General features: G+C 41.8%; 1 protein-coding gene across 3 annotated transcripts in view; it reads right to left on the reverse strand.

Moving 5' to 3' along the window:
- Positions 1-1,906: 1,906 nt before the first annotated feature.
- The window catches only part of LOC308292257 (selection and upkeep of intraepithelial T-cells protein 1-like), an 89,571-nt gene continuing 72,274 nt past the window's right edge, over positions 1,907-19,203 (reverse strand). For 2 of the 3 annotated variants that reach the window (XM_080734569.1, XM_080734572.1), the window contains exon 6: positions 1,907-2,386. In XM_080734569.1, coding sequence (XP_080590695.1) covers positions 2,084-2,386 — 303 coding nt within the window. In that variant the 3' untranslated portion in view covers positions 1,907-2,083. Of the gene's footprint in view, positions 2,428-19,203 lie in introns of all 3 variants that reach the window. The other variant, XM_080734571.1, reaches the window with a different exon arrangement.

The following is a 19,203-nucleotide window of genomic DNA, read 5'->3' on the forward strand; positions in this document are numbered from 1 at the left end:
TGAAATGGAAAAAAAAAAAAAAAAAAAAACACACACTCATGATTAGAAAACTGATACTTTACATACAGAAACTCATCATTTGTAAAAGTTAATAATGGAATGAAAATCACAGAATTTAAATAATTTGCCTAAGTCTTTCACCCTCCATTATACTCAGGAGTCAGATTCATCCTCCATAATAATCAGCTGATGTCACACCATATCTGTAGCTGCTCACACAATGTACACTCGCGCACACACACACACACACACACACACACACACACACACACACACACACACACACACACACACACACACACACACACACACACACACACACACACACACACACATTTTAAATACTTTATTTGGTTCCATGAATCAATCTATCTATCTATCTATCTATCTATCTATCTATCTATCTATCTATCTATCTATCTAATTACATTTCATAAACAGAGACAGAGCAATACTTTACTACTTGTTTTGCTCTTGTCTTCGTCAAGCCAGCAATCTGCAGGCCTCTCGTGGTGCATTTATGTACATGTCCAAGGCTTCTAAATATCAGTACACTATATCTACAGTGTATCCCAGGGTTCCCCAATAGGCGGCCCGCGGGCCATTTGCGGCCCGTGGGGGTCTACTGTCTGGCCCCCACCAACCCCAGTAATAATGGTGGTATAAGAGCAGCAACAACCCTAGTATATCGTCGTTGTCGGCTGGAAATCCTGATCTCCAAATTTGTACGTTCTTTTGCAAATCATACAAGGCCGTCGCACAAAAGTAGTGAAAACAGCAGATCTACAATCACACAACGCCTCGCACCGTGAGGCGTTGTGTGCTTGTAGATCGGCTGTTTTCACTACTTTAAATAATTTTAAAATGTCTAAATTCAAAACAAACGGTTTTGGATATACAAGATTTTCACCCGACAGCGACGATATCTGAACTGGAGTAGCAGGAACGCCACCGTCGCCCCCTGTAGTGTTGTGGCCCTCGGCTTGGTACCCTAGACGTAATTCAATGTTGTGGCCCTCGGCTTGGTACCCTAGACGTAATTCAATGTTGTGGCCCTCGGCTTGGTACCCTAGACATAATTCAATGTTGTGGCCCTCGGCTTGGTACCCTAGACATAATTCAATGTTGTGGCCCTCGGCTTGGTACCCTAGACATAATTCAATGTTGTGGCCCTCGGCTTGGTACCCTAGACATAATTCGGCCCTTGGGGAAAACTAATTGGGGAACCCTGGTGTATCCTATAGGCTGGTGATGGTCTCAAGTAGTGGTTGGTATTTCACATAATTATCCTGGAATGCTTGGTCCATGTACAGGTCAAAGACACAGCCTACCTCTAGCATCAGCACCTCCTTGTGGCTGGTGTCAACAAAGACAACATCAGGCGTGTTAGGGATAAGAGCAAAGACATCACAAGCAGACCCAAACCACTCTGGTAACACTCTTCTATGCTTATACAGAACTGCACTAGCAGGCATGATGTTATGGACTGCGTCAGACACAATATCTACAATGTGGTCATGGCGAGCTATGTACAGGTATTTGTATGCATGACATCCATTTATTATCTGTGCAGTGGATTCTAGATGGTGCTGTGAATCTATATGGTTCAAACTAAATGGGTCGTGAGTGTGAGGGTACCAGGTAGACAGATTGTATTTAGTGGTAGTACTTGCACTCTCGCTCTGATGGTACATTTACAATATCCTCACCAACAGCAGTGTTCTAAAAACTGAGTGTGAGACTGAGTGGTCAGCAAATCCTAAACATGCTAGTTTTACCTGCATTCTCAGTCTATACCAGTGGTGCCTGACCCCCCCCCCCCAACACACACACACACACACACACACACACACACACACACACACACACACACACACACACACACACACACACACACACACACACACACACACACACACACAGAGATCATTGTAGGCCGGTGGTTCCTAAACCTTTCAGCTCACAGACAAAAAAAATCAACATATTTTGGCCATAATGTTGGCAAAATGTAATGAAAAAAAAGGTAAAAATAGCAAATCTTTCAAACATGCCAAGGTTAATAATAATGCAGTGTGAAAGTACATCACTTACATTCATATAATCCCACAGCAGCCTCCACCTCCTGTTCTCCATGTTTGACCTGACAGACGTACCATCCTCCATCTGTCTCATTGTGGTAACCTCTCATTGTCAGAGACACGTTGCCTCTGTGCAGCTGCTGGGTGTTCAGACTCAGTCTGCCCTCGTAGCCCCTCCCCTCTATCACCTGACCATTCTTATACAGGTAAATGCACTCTGTGTATTTAAACCAGCTGATTGTCATGGAAACAGCGCTGGTCTCAGGAGAGAGCTGACAGGGGAGGGTGGCATTTTCACCTGTTTTACCCTTAACCCATTTTAGAGAATTAGTGGTGAGTTGAAAGTCACCTGTTGGAGTAAATAAAATGATTAGTGAAACTATTAGTGTTCACACACACACGCGCGCGCAAACACACACACACACACACACACACACGTACGTACGCACGCACACACACACACACACACACACACACACACACACACACACACACACACACACACACACACACACACACACACACACACACACACACACACACACACACACACACACACAATGTCTGCCAGTTGAGTCCTGTTGGATAGTTTGTACATGTTATTGCCTCTAGTTTGATAAAGATAGCCGGCTAATAAAGTTTGATAAAGTCTCAACATAACCAGGCTACAGACAACAAGATTATAGTCTATGGTCTGCGGGGAGGGAGGGGCTTGAATGTGAGTGACAGATGCTGAGGTGCATCAGTGGTTGCCTAGCAACATCAAGACACAAGGAGGTGCAGAGAGTGAGTGACAGGTGTGTCAGTGGTTATGGTTCTGACAGTGAGTGACAGGTGTGTCAGTGGTTCTGGTTCTGACAGTGAGTGACAGGTGTGTCAGTGGTTATGGTTCTGACAGTGATTGACAGGTGTGTCAGTGGTTCTGGTTCTGACAGTGAGTGACAGGTGTGTCAGTGGTTCTGGTTCTGACAGTGAGTGACAGGTGTGTCAGTGGTTCTGGTTCTGACAGTGAGTGACAGGTGTGTCAGTGGTTATGGTTCTGACAGTGATTGACAGGTGTGTCAGTGGTTATGGTTCTGACAGTGAGTGACAGGTGTGTCAGTGGTTATGGTTCTGACAGTGAGTGACAGGTGTGTCAGTGGTTATGGTTCTGACAGTGAGTGACAGGTGTGTCAGTGGTTATGGTTCTGACAGTGAGTGACAGGTGTGTCAGTGGTTATGGTTCTGACAGTGAGTGACAGGTGTGTCAGTGGTTCTGGGGACACTACTTTTCTCGGTAACTCGTTACCTTTCCCATTCAATAACGCCGTTCTAGTTACTGTGGTGTAAAGTGGCTAGTTACTTTCGGTGGTCCAAATGAACTGTTTCTCTCCGCACGCAGCGGAGAGCAGACTGAGAGCGGCCGCAGAGCGGAGTCTCCCTGTCTGCTGCCTGTCATAAACTGCCTCTGCCTGTCTGTGGTAACTCTCATAGTCAAGTCAAAGACATGCCTGGCTTAGCACACTAACTTGATGCACTGTAGAGGAGCAATGATTGGTTGACCTAGCTTATAGATTCAGGCTAAGCCAATCAGAGACAGCCTTGGGCGGGTCTTAAAAAATACACACAAACTCAAAGCCAACGCACACACATTGTCAAATAAACGGTGAAGAGAGACGGAGCCGGAGCGGAGAGTTCTCCTTTCTCCAAATGCTGGCGAGATCTCGAGACAACAGCAGCTTTGGGAAATATTATTTTAACTTAGTGGAGATAAATGGCGCTAAAATCTACACCACCAAAATCGCCACAGCATGTCACCCAGAGTGAACCAAACAGATTGCCAAGCCACGTAATGCAAGTGCTAGCTAGATATGAAACATGCTTGATCAATGATGCTTTCCATCGCAACCTTTGAGTCTGTTAACGCAGTCTGTTGCCTTCAGAGAACTAGTAAGTGTTGCACAGCAAAAAGGCTTCAATGAATATATGGCTGTCAACATTTCTAAACACATCTTTAGCTTTATTGTTCCACTGCATTTCTATGCATAATTGCTACAATGACAGGGAGTTGTATTTTTTCTTTATAAGGTCATTATTGAAGCCCCCTAAAAAAAAAAAAAAAAAAAAAAGTGTAACTGACTTTACCAGAATGCTTCGTTTTGATTATATATATTTTTTAAAGTAAAGTAAGGTAACTAGTAACGAGTTACTTTTATAATTTAGTAACTAGTAATGTAACAAGTTACTTTTTCTGAGCAGTAACTAGTAAAGTAATAAGTAACTTTTTTAAAGTAACTTGCCCAACACTGGCTGCAAGCCACTCAGATTTTTAGAATGCACTGGCTGCAAAAAACTGTCAGTCGCGAACAACCTGAGTTTACCAGCCGGCATCATAGTTTGTGACTGTTAAAACTTTAGTTGTTTTGTGAGTGAAAACTGCAATTTGTATTCTGTCCAACTTGTATTGTTGTATTGTTTCTGTCACAAATGGACAGAATGCTGTTTAAATGTTGATTGACTTTAGTGTTTAAACTACACGGCTGCGTTCCAATCTATGGAATGCATTCATGACATTCTTGTCACCACAGGAACTCCTGCTGTCTGTCTTCCCTTCCTTCTCACAAAGCAGTTTAACTACATTCACTCAGAGCCTTGTATTAGAGAGTTACGCCAACCCGGGGGCAGAAAACATTCACTCAGAGCCTTGTATTAGAGAGTTACGCCAACCCGGGGGCAGAAAACATTCACTCAGAGCCTTGTATTAGAGAGTTACGCCAACCCGGGGGCAGAAAACATTCACTCAGAGCCTTGTATTAGAGAGTTACGCCAACCCAGGGGCAGAAAACATTCACTCAGAGCCTTGTATTAGAGAGTTACGCCAACCCGGGGGCAGAAAATAGCGCTGGTCACATGGTTCATGGAACAGGAAATCATAGACTCCATGCATTCAGTGAACTTCTGCTTCAGTGCTTTGTCACTGATCACCAATAGAAGGCTATGAAGAAGACCTGGCCTGATGAAGTCAATGGAGGTGACGCAACTCTCCTTAAATGGCACTGGATTCACCATGGCAGTGTATGTGCGTGCGCACGCACACACACACACACACACACACACACACACACACACACACACACACACACACACACACACACACACACACACACACACACACTATATATATATTTACATCACTTGTGGGGACATTACGTAGACTTCCATTCATTTTTATGCAAGTCATGTGGCCTTACCCTAACCTCTATCCCTAACCCTAACCCTAAACCTAACCCTAAACCTAACCCTAAACCTAACCCTAACCGCTGTGGGGACCTACTATTTTGTCCCCACACCGTCCCCTGCAGGTGACTGTGTGAACATGCGTTTAGTCCCCATAAGTATAGCTAGACAAACTCACACACACAGCCCAGTTCATTCCTGCACCCATCTGTCATATTGTTAACATGAGTCTGGGAGGTGATACTACAGTATGCACGCCTGCTAATCTGGAAAGGAGCCACAGTTATTCCACTCCCCGATGCAAAGAATGCCTTCACTGCATGGCTTTAACAACAGACCAATAAGATCGTCACCTGTTCTAAACAAACTACTAGAACAACATTTATTCACCAAATACAATGCTATTGATCTGTTAACAATCTGATAAGTGAGTGTCAACATGTGTAGAGAGAGTCACTAAACAGCCACAGCACTGACACAAAGGACAGATCATTGGATGAAAGAGATTGACAGGAGCAGGATTATTTTTTAGATTATATATATCGGTGCCTTTGATGTGATCGATCAGAGAATTTGACGCAACAAAGGTCGCAGTATACCATGAGAAATGGCGACGCTTGTATGTCCGTCTTTCAGTACAGGAAGTGCGTCTTTCAGTACAGGAAGTGATGTCAAAACCAACAAAGGGTCAAACTCGTTTTTCTGCTATACCACCAAAATGTGGAAAGCCTTACCGAAGGCCATAAAGGAGTGTGGATCACTAGCATCCTTTAAAATTGCCCTGAAAAACCACTTACAGGCAGCAGCCGTTCGCAACTGGTAAAAAAAAAATAACCTAGCCCAACCCTACCCTCCCCTGCCCCTTCTTTGTATTGTTTGTTTAGACTTACTGTTTTCTTTTTTTTTCTTTTTCTTTACATATCTACTGCATAGTACTGTGTTCTATTTGTCTGTCATTCAATGTTATATGAGATACTTTAATGGTTTCCAGTGGAAATAAGCTTAGTCTTTTCATGGATCTCCTTTTAGTAGACCTTGTACCAGTGAACTGTACCGTCATGAAACTGTACCTTTTCCTACGCAAACTGACAATAAAGTCTTCAATCAATCAATCAATCAATCAATCAATCATCAATCAATCAATCAATGTTACGTGACATTACCTCATCAAAAATCTAACCCTGGATATTCATACTGTCACTGTGACATCACAAGTGATATCACAGTGAGAGTCCATATATGGGTATCCCTTTTATGCCCATATATGAAGATCCCTGATGTCATTGATATATAGAGAGATATCACTCGCCAGGTGGCAAAGGCATGGTCCATATTTGTGTGGTCATATATGGAGATCCCCAGGCATCAAACCCAGGCCCTAACTCGCCAAGGCCCTGCTTGGCTTTACTAATTAACATATGTTTTATGCCCATATAGATAGTCCCCCACAAGGCTTTGGCAGGGCTGCGTGCAACGTGAGCCGATCTACAAGTCCACAATGTGTTGCTGATGCAACAGCTTGTGGGCTTGTAGATTAGCTGTGGTTTGCCATGCGACACCTCCATACAATGAAGAATAACTCAGCTGCATTCACACTGAGCTCAGACAGAGCAGACACACACTGCTTCAGAGTCTGTTGCCCCTAGTTTTATACCAAGCTGTGATGTTGTAATGTAAACATTATGCATGTTAAGCTCTCCTGGAAAACAAGTATCACTCCTTGTCTTCTAGAGAAACATGAATGTGCTGAAACATCCTAGCTGTCTATATAATCAATTTACAGCTCTAGCTGTATAAGATGAGACACGCCACAAGAGGGTGCTATCAAGTCCCTAAAGCCAGAACAGGGTCTATGAAATGGCATGTATCAAAACAACATCCCGCTTCCAGTCGTGGAAGCTTGTGATTGGCTGAAACGGGGGTAGGGAGCGCTTCGTTGTATTCGCCTGGACCGCGCGGAGGTGCCGAGAGCTCACTGTTGTATAGGTTATAGGTAATATAATAGGCCTACATGCAATGTTTCATGCCAAGGACACACATTATAAACATTCTATATTTATACGGTCAAGTATTCTACTTAATAATTGGGACAATACAAGAACCATTATCATAGTTATAATAGACCTACATTTACAGTAGTTCAGGCATTTTGGTTTGATATGGTTGTGGGCAACAATTTGTCCTTGTTATTTGATAGCCTATGTCATGATTGTTTTTATAGCTAGTTCAGATTGTGTTTATAATATAACGTTGGCGCGCCTCCGTCATCTCCACCAAAAACAAGCGCTCCGCCCTTGTTCCATTGTTAGAACTGGGATGTTGTTTTGATACACGCCCTGGAATGCTGTAGAGCAGTGGTTCTCAACCCTTTTCAGAGTGCAGACCCCCAAAATAATCATATTTTAACTGGGGACCCCCCCCACGAGCACTAAGAGTTGAGGCATTACATTTTCTATATCACGGTTCTATTGTGAGCATGTAGATCTGCTATTTTCACAATTTCTGCCTCTAATATTTTACAATTTGGCCAATGTTTAATTTGTCATTTGAGGTATTAAAAAGTCCTTATACTGTCACTTAAATGTGCAGATACCCTCTATACACTTAAACTTATATGTTGGTTTGTTTACTGTTGAGAGAGAGAACAATGTTCCACATTAAGTTAATCATCTGCTGGGGACCCCCCAAAATAATGTGGGGACCCCCCTGGGGGTCCCGACCCACAGGTTGAGAACCATTGCTGTAGAGAGCCATGGTTGAATGGAACAGAAGAGAAGAGTGGTTAGAAAAACATAAAATCAAGATTCAAAAGACAATTGAAGAGGCTTCTGTAAACTCAAAGGTTGTAATAAAAGCTCCAAGCTGCAGACAGGTTATATGGTAATAAATCGGGAGATAAGCTACCGTCAGGTCGCATAAACAAACCTTAGAAGGCAATCGTAGCCAATTAGGAGGGAATATGGGAAATGGCACAGATCCATGTTGATGACATGACTGTAGAGATACTGTGTACCACTTTGCGTGATTTTAGGGCAAAATCTGTAGGATCAGTGTCCAAAAATGTGTTTTGCAAGAATCAGCCTCATGGTGGCGCTAGAAGAGGGCCATGTGAGAAATGAGGGGTTGTGTTTGGCAACCAAGGAGTGTGTGTGCAAAGTTTTTCCATGGATCGGGGCAACGGTGGCGGAGATATGAGTATAGGGCAAAAGTGTGACGTGAAGTGACGTGACGTGACAGACAGACAGACTGACAGCCGGTGGAGGTTTTGATAGTAACTGCAAACTGACGGTCGCAATAACACAACACAGTAACACACACACATGATTACACACACTATAAAGGCAGGTGCATTCAAACATACAGGAATGGCACACACTGTCTCACACAAACACACGTGTACTTTCACAGTTATGATTTTACTGAACTGAATTCACCTTTAATCTTTGTATATTTTATTATGTTTTCCTTCTCTTTTCAAGGAAATGGGGAATCAGAGAATAGGTTGCATATGAAGGATGATATGATATGATATGATATGATATGATATGATATGATATGATATGCTATGCTATGATATGCTATGATATGATATGATATGATATGATATGATATGATATGATATGCTATGCTATGATATGATATGATATGATATGATATGCTATGATATGATATGATATGATATGATATGATATGATAGTCACTGTTAGAAGGAAACTTGATATTCATCAATGTCTTGTTGAATATCATGTTTTAATGCTAGTGTGTGGAGTGGACCCCAGCTGTCCTTATGCACCAGCTAATGGGGATCCTAATGAACTCATCTTTAAAAGGTTCAGGCTTGATTTTACGTTTCAACAAAAGTCTGTCTTGTCTGTGTGTGAGTTATTATTATCATGGCTTCATCCATCTGTTTCATGGTTCATGTATTATTGTTGAAGTATGAAACACTTCTCTCTCTCCGCCCCAACTGTCAACAGTTCATTTATCAGGCATAAACAAACAGTGTTGCGATGCATGGTTTTGTGACCTACCTTGATGTCTGTACCCTGCCATGTTGATCACTAAATAAAGAAAAACATACATATTTCAGAACGTTGTTTTAGCTATAAATAATATCAATTCAATTCAATTCAAATTCAAAGGAGCTTTATTGGCATGAGAAAACATAAGTTTACATTGCCAAAGCAAGTATCACAAATACAATAAAAAAACAGTTGAAAATGGGGAACATATATACAGTTGGAGGGGGTACAGCATTGTTCAATATCATCATTATTTGTAGTTTTTCAATTGAAAAGCACAAGTTAATTAAAACCCAAACAGACCTGTGCGGGTGTTACTGACTCTACACGACGACAGCCAAAGTTGAAGTGAAAATATTCACCTGAGAAACTCCCAGCCACTGAGGGTTGGCTCAATGCCCAGAATGTAAGGACACACCTTTTACAGTAGACCAGCTAGACCAGCTCATGAACAACACTATTTATGAATGACTGTAACCCTATGCTACTGTTTACTGTATACACAGGGCCAGGGGTGCCTTTAGGTAGCTGGCAGGCTGCAGAGGGGTATTATGGGATGTACTTGGTGTTGTGTTTACTTTATGTTCAGGTAGAGTGAAGTGTGGCCACGCTTAATACTGAGAAGTTGTTGTTATGGATGCTGAAGATAAAACTCTATACGACTGAGACCAATAATATTTGAATATTGCATTATATGACATACTACATTTCATATACTCTTTGTTTAGCGATTTTCATTTGATTATTTTCACAGAATCAAAGGTGTCATGGTCATGATTCACTAGCATCCTGGATGGCTTTGTTCTAGGCTTACAACAATTGTGACCATAGGTCGCATTTACTATGAAAACCTCCAAATCGATTCCTTTTTCCCTGGATCTTTCTCGTTCTTGACAGTTTGTTCATGTGCCTGACTGTTCGTGGAAAGAAGCTCTTTTGCAGTCTGTTGCTGGTAGCTTTGAGACTGCGTAGACGTTTTCCATGAGGCAGCATCTTGAACAGACTGTGGTTGGGATGGTGAGAATCTTTCATGATTCCACAGGCTTTGTATTTTAACCACACCTGGTGGTCTGTTAGAGTAATGTTAACTCCATAGACACATACAAAACATATTATAACCACACCTGGTGGTCTGTTAGAGTAATGTTAACTCCATAGACACATACAAAACATATTATAACCACACCTGGGGGTCTGTTATGTTAACTCCATAGACACATACAAAACATATTATAACCACACCTGGGGGTCTGTTAGAGTAATGTTAACTCCATAGACACATACAAAACATATTATAACCACACCTGGGGGTCTGTTAGAGTAATGTCACATACAAAACAGAACAAGTACAAAACTATGGCACCGCCTCTTTAAGGTTTTCTTCAGAATAGGTAACCTCTTTAACCCTGGTATCCACCATGCTGGGCCAAGTAGATGAAGAAATAATAATAGAAACCTAAAACAGATCTACATTCTCTCAACATGTCATAGTGCAATGTGTTGTGAGCAGTGCCGAGGGAAGTAGGGGTGCTGGGGGTGCGGCCGCACCCCCTCCCCCACGTCCCACCGCACCCCCCACCGCACCCCCTAAAGGGGGGTTGGGGGAAAAATATTGCCGATCGGCAAGTAGAGGCTCTGACATCAGTGGCGTGAAGTAGGAGCTATTGGCTACTTCTATTTCCAGTACAATTTCAAAATAAACATGTGTTGAATGATCGATTGTATAGACAAAAAAAAAAGAAAGGCTCTTGTTTTGAAATGTGCTTCTGGGCACTGTTTAGACAGGAAATGGCTTTCAAAGGACTTCCCTTTTAACTTGTCTAAGCGTCTGTCTCTCCGTGCGTAACATATGGACTCGGGTGAATTATAACAATACAATACGGGCATAAAAGGAATATACAGAACACCAAGACAACACAACCTAGGCTATGAAGGCATTAAACATCGCCCTCTGCTAGCCCTGGCGTCCTCACTGGTGAGTCGTGGCTAAAGACTTGTAATGATGAATGCTATGTTATGCTGCTGTGCTGCCTGGCTAGGCTAATGTTTGGGCTAGCTAGTGGCTAATGGCTATGGTGTACCAGAAGTTGACCAGCTGTTTCCTAACACTGGGGTCTGGACCGATGCGGCGGACAATAATAGCATCTAATAATATCCTGCTGGCTGCAATCAGATCAGTGGCATATGGCCACTGTGTGCGCATTTTTATATGTCTCCGCACTGTCCACAGCCCGTTTGGAGAGGCAAAGGGAAAGTTTAGTGTGCAGTTCCCAATTGTGTTACATTTAGCTAAAAAATAAACCGCGGAAACCCGAATAAAACATGCAAAAAAGGTTATAAAACACAATTAAAATCCGCAAATAACCCCAATTTTTCGCGCGTGCGCGACTGCCACGATCGACAGCCCCTCCTGCCTCAAATGAGTTCCCACGGCTATGGTTGTGAGCTTGTAGATTGGCTTTTAAAACAATGGCTTGAATGTATTTGTGGCTCAGTGGTGTAGCACAGTATAAATACTTTATCACATTAGAGGTTCATTGTGTATTTCTGGTAAAATTATTGATCACTTAATTATTTTGTAAGTCTGTGGCAATAATAAAATATGGATGAAAATGTCCATCACAAGCTGGCATGGTGATGAACCCTGCTAGGGAGAAATAAAGTAATTAAGCTTTTTATTCTCGAGCTTTTAAAAGCTAATCATCATTTTTAAAAGCTTTTACCAAATTATCAAATGAATGTATTATCTTTTCTCAGTAGTGAGAAGGCTACAGTGATGTTCTGGTCTGCTACACATAGAGCAATGTCGTAGGTCGACCACTTGATGGCGCCGTTTGACCAGACATTAATCCCACTGATGAAGTGACGGTGAACAGCTGTGTCAAAATGCTTCACTCCATTCAACACAGAAACTCTGTTTATGTTGTTTAGCTTCAAATAGTTTAGTAATGTTTACATCAAACTGTCCATTCAACACAGAAACTCTGTTTATGTTGTTTAGCTTCAAATAGTTTAGTAATGTTTACATCAAACTGAGCTGCTAAAAGCTGCTGTAGGACGTGTTGATGTCCTTGAGCTGAAGACAGGACTTGTTGTTGGAAAGACGTCATGTTTATGAGGTAAGGTTTGATATTAAAATACTTTATCACTGCATTTATGCAACAATAACAATGAATCAAGTCTGCAAAGGCGGGAAACTTTCACCCGCCTGTTTTTAAAGCAGGGTTGGACATGAATATTCATATAGAGGGCCAGTGGGGTAAAGTAACTAAGTAGGCCTACTACAGTACAGTTTTGAGGTATTTGTACTTACTTCTACTCCATTACATCTGGGGAGCCCTGGCATCTTGGCCAGACCCGCCCCCACAACCAGCACGTGCACGGAGGTGATCCGAACCATAGATATATATAAGAAGGCTAGATGGCGCAAGGCGGAGTCGGCGGCGTCGTTCACTAGCGGCCATCTTAGGACAGGACCATCCCCCCTGTCCTGCCGGCACAAGTGCCTGTAAGGTGAGTGATCTGCACACTTAAAAACTCTTTACTCTCTGAAATCTTGACGGATTTACTAACGGTTTGGATTATTACAAACATTATTAACGTGGCTATGATTCAGGCTGGTTGACATGTTGAAATTGAAGCTTTTCATTTCGAAAAAAAGAGCATGCAGCATAGTTAAAGGGGTTATGCCACCTTAAGGGTTACTGTCACCTTAAGAAATTATATTAAAAACAAGTTAATATTTGTTTGATGTCATTGTGGGAATGCACGATAAGCCAATCAAATTAATTAATTGACTGTTACTTACTGTATGTCTGCACAATGTACATTTTCTTCCCATCGCCCGCAGGCTCGCTCTCACAGTCACAGCCCTCACAACTTCTCTGCTCCCACAGGGCTAGCTAGCTGGGCTAGCACTAAAGCTAACCAGCTAAAGACACACATTTATATATGAATCTGTGGCTATAAAAATTATATTTCCGGTGGTTACTGGTTGTTACTTCCCCATTGTTCATGGGAATATGCTTGTTTATGTTTATTCATTGAAATGGAAAACACGATGTTTTCACTGAGTTGGGCAGCTGCGCTCGAACTCATCCTCGAACTGCGTGCGGCTGGCCAGTATAGATGTGACGTTCGCGAACGAATCAAGTCTTTTGAACGGCTCTTTGAAATGAACGATATGATTCGGTTCACAGTAGGGAGCCGTTCCTTTCTAATGAACAGTGGTGGGAAAAGTACTCAATTTCAGAGATCCAGCTCACTTCAAATAGCCATAAATCCCATATCTGCTGGCCAGGCTGTCTCCTGTCTGTCTCTCTACTCCTCCGAGTGGAGGGGGCTGCGCTACGGGGGATGGGATCATTTGATTCAGAGATTTCAGACCGTTTTAAAAAAGACCACGTGACCTACTGTATCCTACTGTATCATACTATTATAATTTCGGGGCGTGGCAGGACCCCTTTAAGTGGCATGGCTACTTGCATGCAAGTGCATCAAGACAACAATCGAGATTTTCAAATATTATCAGGTTTTCCTGAGACCAATAACGATTTCATGACAACTAATCTTTTGTCTAAATTACATTTCTTTGTGTGGATATTGTTGTATTTTTTAGCTGCAGGCTAAGAGACAAGAAAGAGGCTGTGAGTGTGAGCTTAGCTAGACCTATATATATATTATTACAAAGTTGACAGCAAAGTTACAATGGTGGGAGAGGCAGAATTACATGATTTCCAAGCGGTTTGGTTTGTTAAAAATATCTTACATTTAGATACATTGATACAGGGAATTGCTGTCTTTTTGTTTACAGAAATATAGCCTACTGTATGTGAAGTCTGTTATTGTGAAGATGCCTGATTGTTTTGCTGCCTATGGCTGCTCCAATGAAAGGAGTATCCAAATGGAACCTGTGGGATCAACTGCCACAAATATGACAATATTATATTATAATTAGGATAATCACTATGGGCAATACAAGTTCTGCTGCACAGGAACAACAGGGCTGTGAGATAATAACATTGCAAGAGTGTTGTTGACCCTGGCTTTTAGAAATATTTCTACCACCTGTTTACACACTTTTTAACTCTTTTAGTGTGGTTGTCTTATTCTCAAAGTTTGCATATAGGCTAATGCATACATGCATACATACTGTACATACATACATCCTTACCCTTAAAGGAGTATTCACCCCCAAAATGACTTTTTTATATAGATTATTCACACCATGGAGACTTGAGTTCAATAATATTTTTTTGTGTTTATCACATTCCTAAGACAAAAAAATGATTATAGTAAATTTACCTCCATTGATTCCGGATGGGGACCCGAATGCATTTATAATTTATTGTAATAATGATATTAATATTATAATAATCTGTCTACTGCTAATTTCAGGATTTGTTGTGCAACGCACTTTGAAGAAGCTGTCCTGTGATGTCTGCCGGTCCAGCCTTGTGACCGATGCTGAATCTGCCTGTAAGGACAAGAGCTATACCACCTGCTGACCCTGAAAATCAATGGAGGTCTGGTGATACCATCTGTTCTGAAGGCAGCAGAGTGGGTCGTTCGCCAGGCAATCCTCTAGATTCCAGATGAAAACAGCCCATAGGATAGGAGGATAGGTTCAGAGGATGTGTTTTTCCTCAGGCATTGACAGTCACCACCATACACTGATGAAGTTAGTTGTGTCCCTGTATTTTAAGCTGAGGCTGCACCATATTGCTAAAATGACTACCCAAAACGGTCCTTTTTAAAGGCCATTCGCTCAAACTCTGTGTGCACATACGGAAGCCTAATTTTGGCTTCGAGCCAATGTTCCTCAGTGTTTATATATATATATATATATATATATATATATATATATATATGGAAACATTTCATCCACAATTCCATGCTGTAGGTACCATAGGAGATATAACAGGCAAACAATGATCAAATAAAACATTCTTCTACATTCTATAATTGTGTAGTCTTCTTGTAAAGTAAGTAATGCAGATGTTAAATAATGGGTAATTGTTTCCCCAATGGATGTATTTGAGTCTGGTTTACCTCCTTTCAGGCTTTAAAGTTTACTCCAAGCAAGAACGTATGAGCCCATAAGTAGTGCACTTAATGCCATCTGAGAAAAGGAACCCACTGTGATTTTGCTATTCAGTTCAATGTATACTTGATGATGGTAAATCCTGTCTGTCTCTCTACACTGCCAAGCCACCGCCCTCTCAACAGCCCCCCAAAGTTCCAGTCTAACCCCCAACCTCATTGATCATTGTTGAGCTGTTCAATATAATATTGGTCCATTGAACCTTCAAACAGGTGTACTGCATGTAGCCTACTTCAATATCAAGGGCCACCAAAAGCTACCTGTGCAGCATGGGGTTTAAAAAAAAAGAAGAAAAAAAAGAAAAAAGATTATTATATATCATGATTATTGCTGTTATTACTATAGTTGGTATATATTATGTATGTACTCGTCTAGCTGTTGGTGGTCTGATCTCAGAGGGAGGGGAGGATTGGTCATGTTACTGATTGGGAAATGACTTGCAGTTGCAGTGCTGAAATAAAATGTATTATTTAAAAAAGAGGTCTATTTGGTTTTGTTATGTCCTTAATAAAATAACCTTGAAGGCCCATCTCTAATCTCATATTTTACAGAATTGCAACATGAGACTATTTTATATAAAATAAATATAAGCCAAATGAGACAGATTTTTGTATTAAATAAATACATTGTTACATTTAATACATAATGTATTAAATAATATAAATATTACTAATAATGGAACTATTACATGTTACATATTTACTATAAATACAGTGTGTATAGCTAATTGCTTTACTTTACCTATATACTTAATGTTATTTCATATGGAAATCCATGGTTATAATTATTCTAATTATACAGTAACATAGCTACGTTTCTGAGGTTTATAACAAACCAATCCGTTTCAAAATAGGTTGAAAATTGAGCAAGCTCTGGTCATTTAAATAGTACATGCACTATAGAAATTAATGTTAAACTGGGCGATCGGTCCTGTCCCAAGATGGCCGACCTGTAGCGTCGTCAGTCCCCATTGGCCAACAGCGGGCGTGAGCTATCTAGCCTTTATATATATCTATGATCCGAACCTCCCCACCCGGCTTCGAACCCGGGTCTCCCACGTGAAAGTCCAATATCTTATGGAATGAGGGCAGATACTAGACTTTTGAGGCTTCAGGCTGGGGCTGCGACTCTCTCCGCCACACTTACTCTACCGACTCGTTGGGTCAAGGGCGGCACATATAAATACACACGCTATTAATACCACAACTTTTACAGACAACATAATTGATTACAAAATCCATAAATTGTATAAGTTAGCATACAAATCTCACCACCAACAAGCGGAGTATGAACATGATTAGTGCCAAAATGTGTCAGAACCTTGGCTAATTTTGACTGATATTTTTTACCGATATTTTTTTCTTTTTTTTTTCCTTTTTTTTGGGCCACCAAAAAAAAAAGGCGCTGCGAGGCATTGTGAGCTTGTAGATCGTCTATTTTCGGCAAAGAGGTTTGGTGGGAAACCAAAGTAAAGTACGAGTAAAAGGTTGAAAGTTTATTTATTTGACAGGGACAGTACTCATTGGACATGTCAGTTTTCACTTCAATGTAAATGAGACAGAGTTAGCCACAGGCTAATTTTCATCTGTAGTCCCTGGACCTTAGTGGTGATCAACCCCCCAATCCAACCCTTGATGCTGAGTGCCAAGCAGGGAGTTATTGGGTCCCATTTTTTATAGTCTTTGGTATGACCCGGCCGGGGAATTGAACCCCCGACCTCCCAGTCTCAGGGCGGACACTCTAACCACAAGTTTTTTTTAAGTATTGACGGTTCAAGTGGTTAAATATCGACTATTTTTGCATCTTTTGAATTGGAATCCTGAATATCTTTTTCTTATTTTTGAATTGGATTCCTGAAATCTAACATTTTGATTTAATTTCCAACGCATTTAGTTATATACTTATGTTAACTTTATGAACTTAAATACAAATACGTTTGACATACAAAAAGAATATATACATTTTAATACTACTATACCAGTCATTAAGCTACTAAGATAGTAGCAGGTCATGTTTTGGAATTGTAACAGCTGAAATCAATAATATATCAGTATTCCGGTATTAACCTGTGGGCCGCATTAAGTGAAGGTGGGGGCCGCATGTGGCCCCCGGGCCGCCAGTTGCCCATGTATGTTCTACTGCCCAGCAGCCTATACTGTATGCTAATAGGCTACTGTAGTGTTTTGGATACCAAGTTCAGGACTAGTTGTCAAATAGAGGCAAACATTGTGAAAACAGCTGATCTACAAGCTCACAACGCCTCGCTGGGCTCTAGGCGTTGTGAGCACAATATTGCATCATATATTTTGTAGGACAGACAAACTAAATGCCTCAAACACTTTAAAGTGCTTCTTGTAAATGGTGTGTGTGTGTGTGTGTGTGTGTGTGTGTGTGTGTGTGTGTGTGTGTGTGTGTGTGTGTGTGTGTGTGTGTGTGTGTGTGTGTGTGTGTGTGTGTGTGTGTGTGTTGGAGATCCAAGACTGCATTCCATATCACAGAACAAACATCATGTGTATACCAGTAAGACACCTAAGGGTGAAAAATTAGGCCGAGGTCGCACCATCTGTCTTGGCCATCCGTCTTGGCCATATATGGACTCAGTTAGTGTGGTTCCCCTAACAGGGCATCACCCATAGACTTTTATTTTAGTTTATCCTTTATTAATGTATATCGGACCAGTTACCCATATATGGAGATCCCTGATACCCATATATGGAGATCCCTGCTACCCATGCAGTATATGGAGATATGGCCATATTGGTTAGACTGACACGTATAGGCTTTCACAGATATGGAGGTCATCCTGTTGATGTCAGTATGAGTCGGCGTATGAGTCGATGTAGAGTTGATGATGTCAGTGTTGGTCAGCTCCATATGTCTCCATATATGGGCAGGTCAGCCTCCATATATGGGCAGGTCAGAGTCCATATATGGGCAGGTCAGCCATAAACATTGAGGTGTTACGGACCTACTGACAGGATGTGGAGGTTTACATACTTAACTGTCATGTTTTCTTAACATGTGCTTTGCAAAGTGTGGGGTCCGCAGCGGAGACCCCCAGGGGTCCTCGAGGGCTGTTCCAGGGGGTCCCCGGGGAAAATGAATCAGATAGTTATCTATCTATAAATGCGAGAAGTCTCTGTATGTCTGCGTGTACGTAATCCGCGTATCTCGAGAACCGTTCGTCCCACCGGCTTCAGATTCGGCACGCGCGTTCTCCGCCGCGGCGCGGAGTGCAGTGCCCGGCCTCGACCCGACCCGACGCGCGGTTTTTCCGAAACGGCGCAAAATGTTCGGAATCTCCTTATGCGGAGCTGATTGTTGATTGTTGACATCAGGCTGTTCCGGAGGAAATCGGCGCAAGCGCTGACTCATTGTGACATCATTTCATAAAAGGCTCTGACATCGCGTACGCAACATGAGTCAACACAAAATGCCATGGTTATGTATCTCCATATATGGGCATATGGGCAGATCTCCATATGGGCTACATATATGGGCATATGGGCACTGCTGACTCACGGCGCAAAACGTTCGGAGGCTGTTCCGGAGGAAATCGACCCGACGCACGTTTTTTCCGAAACGGCGCAAAACGTTCGGAATCTCCTTATGCGGAGCTGATTGTTGACATCAGGCTGTTCCGGAGGAAATCGGCGCAAGCGCTGACTCATTGTGACATCATTTCATAAAAGGCTCTGACATCGCGTACGCAACATGAGTCAACACAAAATGCCATGGTTATGTATCTCCATATATGGGCATATGGGCAGATCTCCATATGGGC

Source organism: Nannobrachium achirus (genome assembly GCF_963921795.1).
Source record: "Nannobrachium achirus genome assembly, chromosome: 10".
NCBI lineage: Eukaryota > Metazoa > Chordata > Actinopteri > Myctophiformes > Myctophidae > Nannobrachium > Nannobrachium achirus.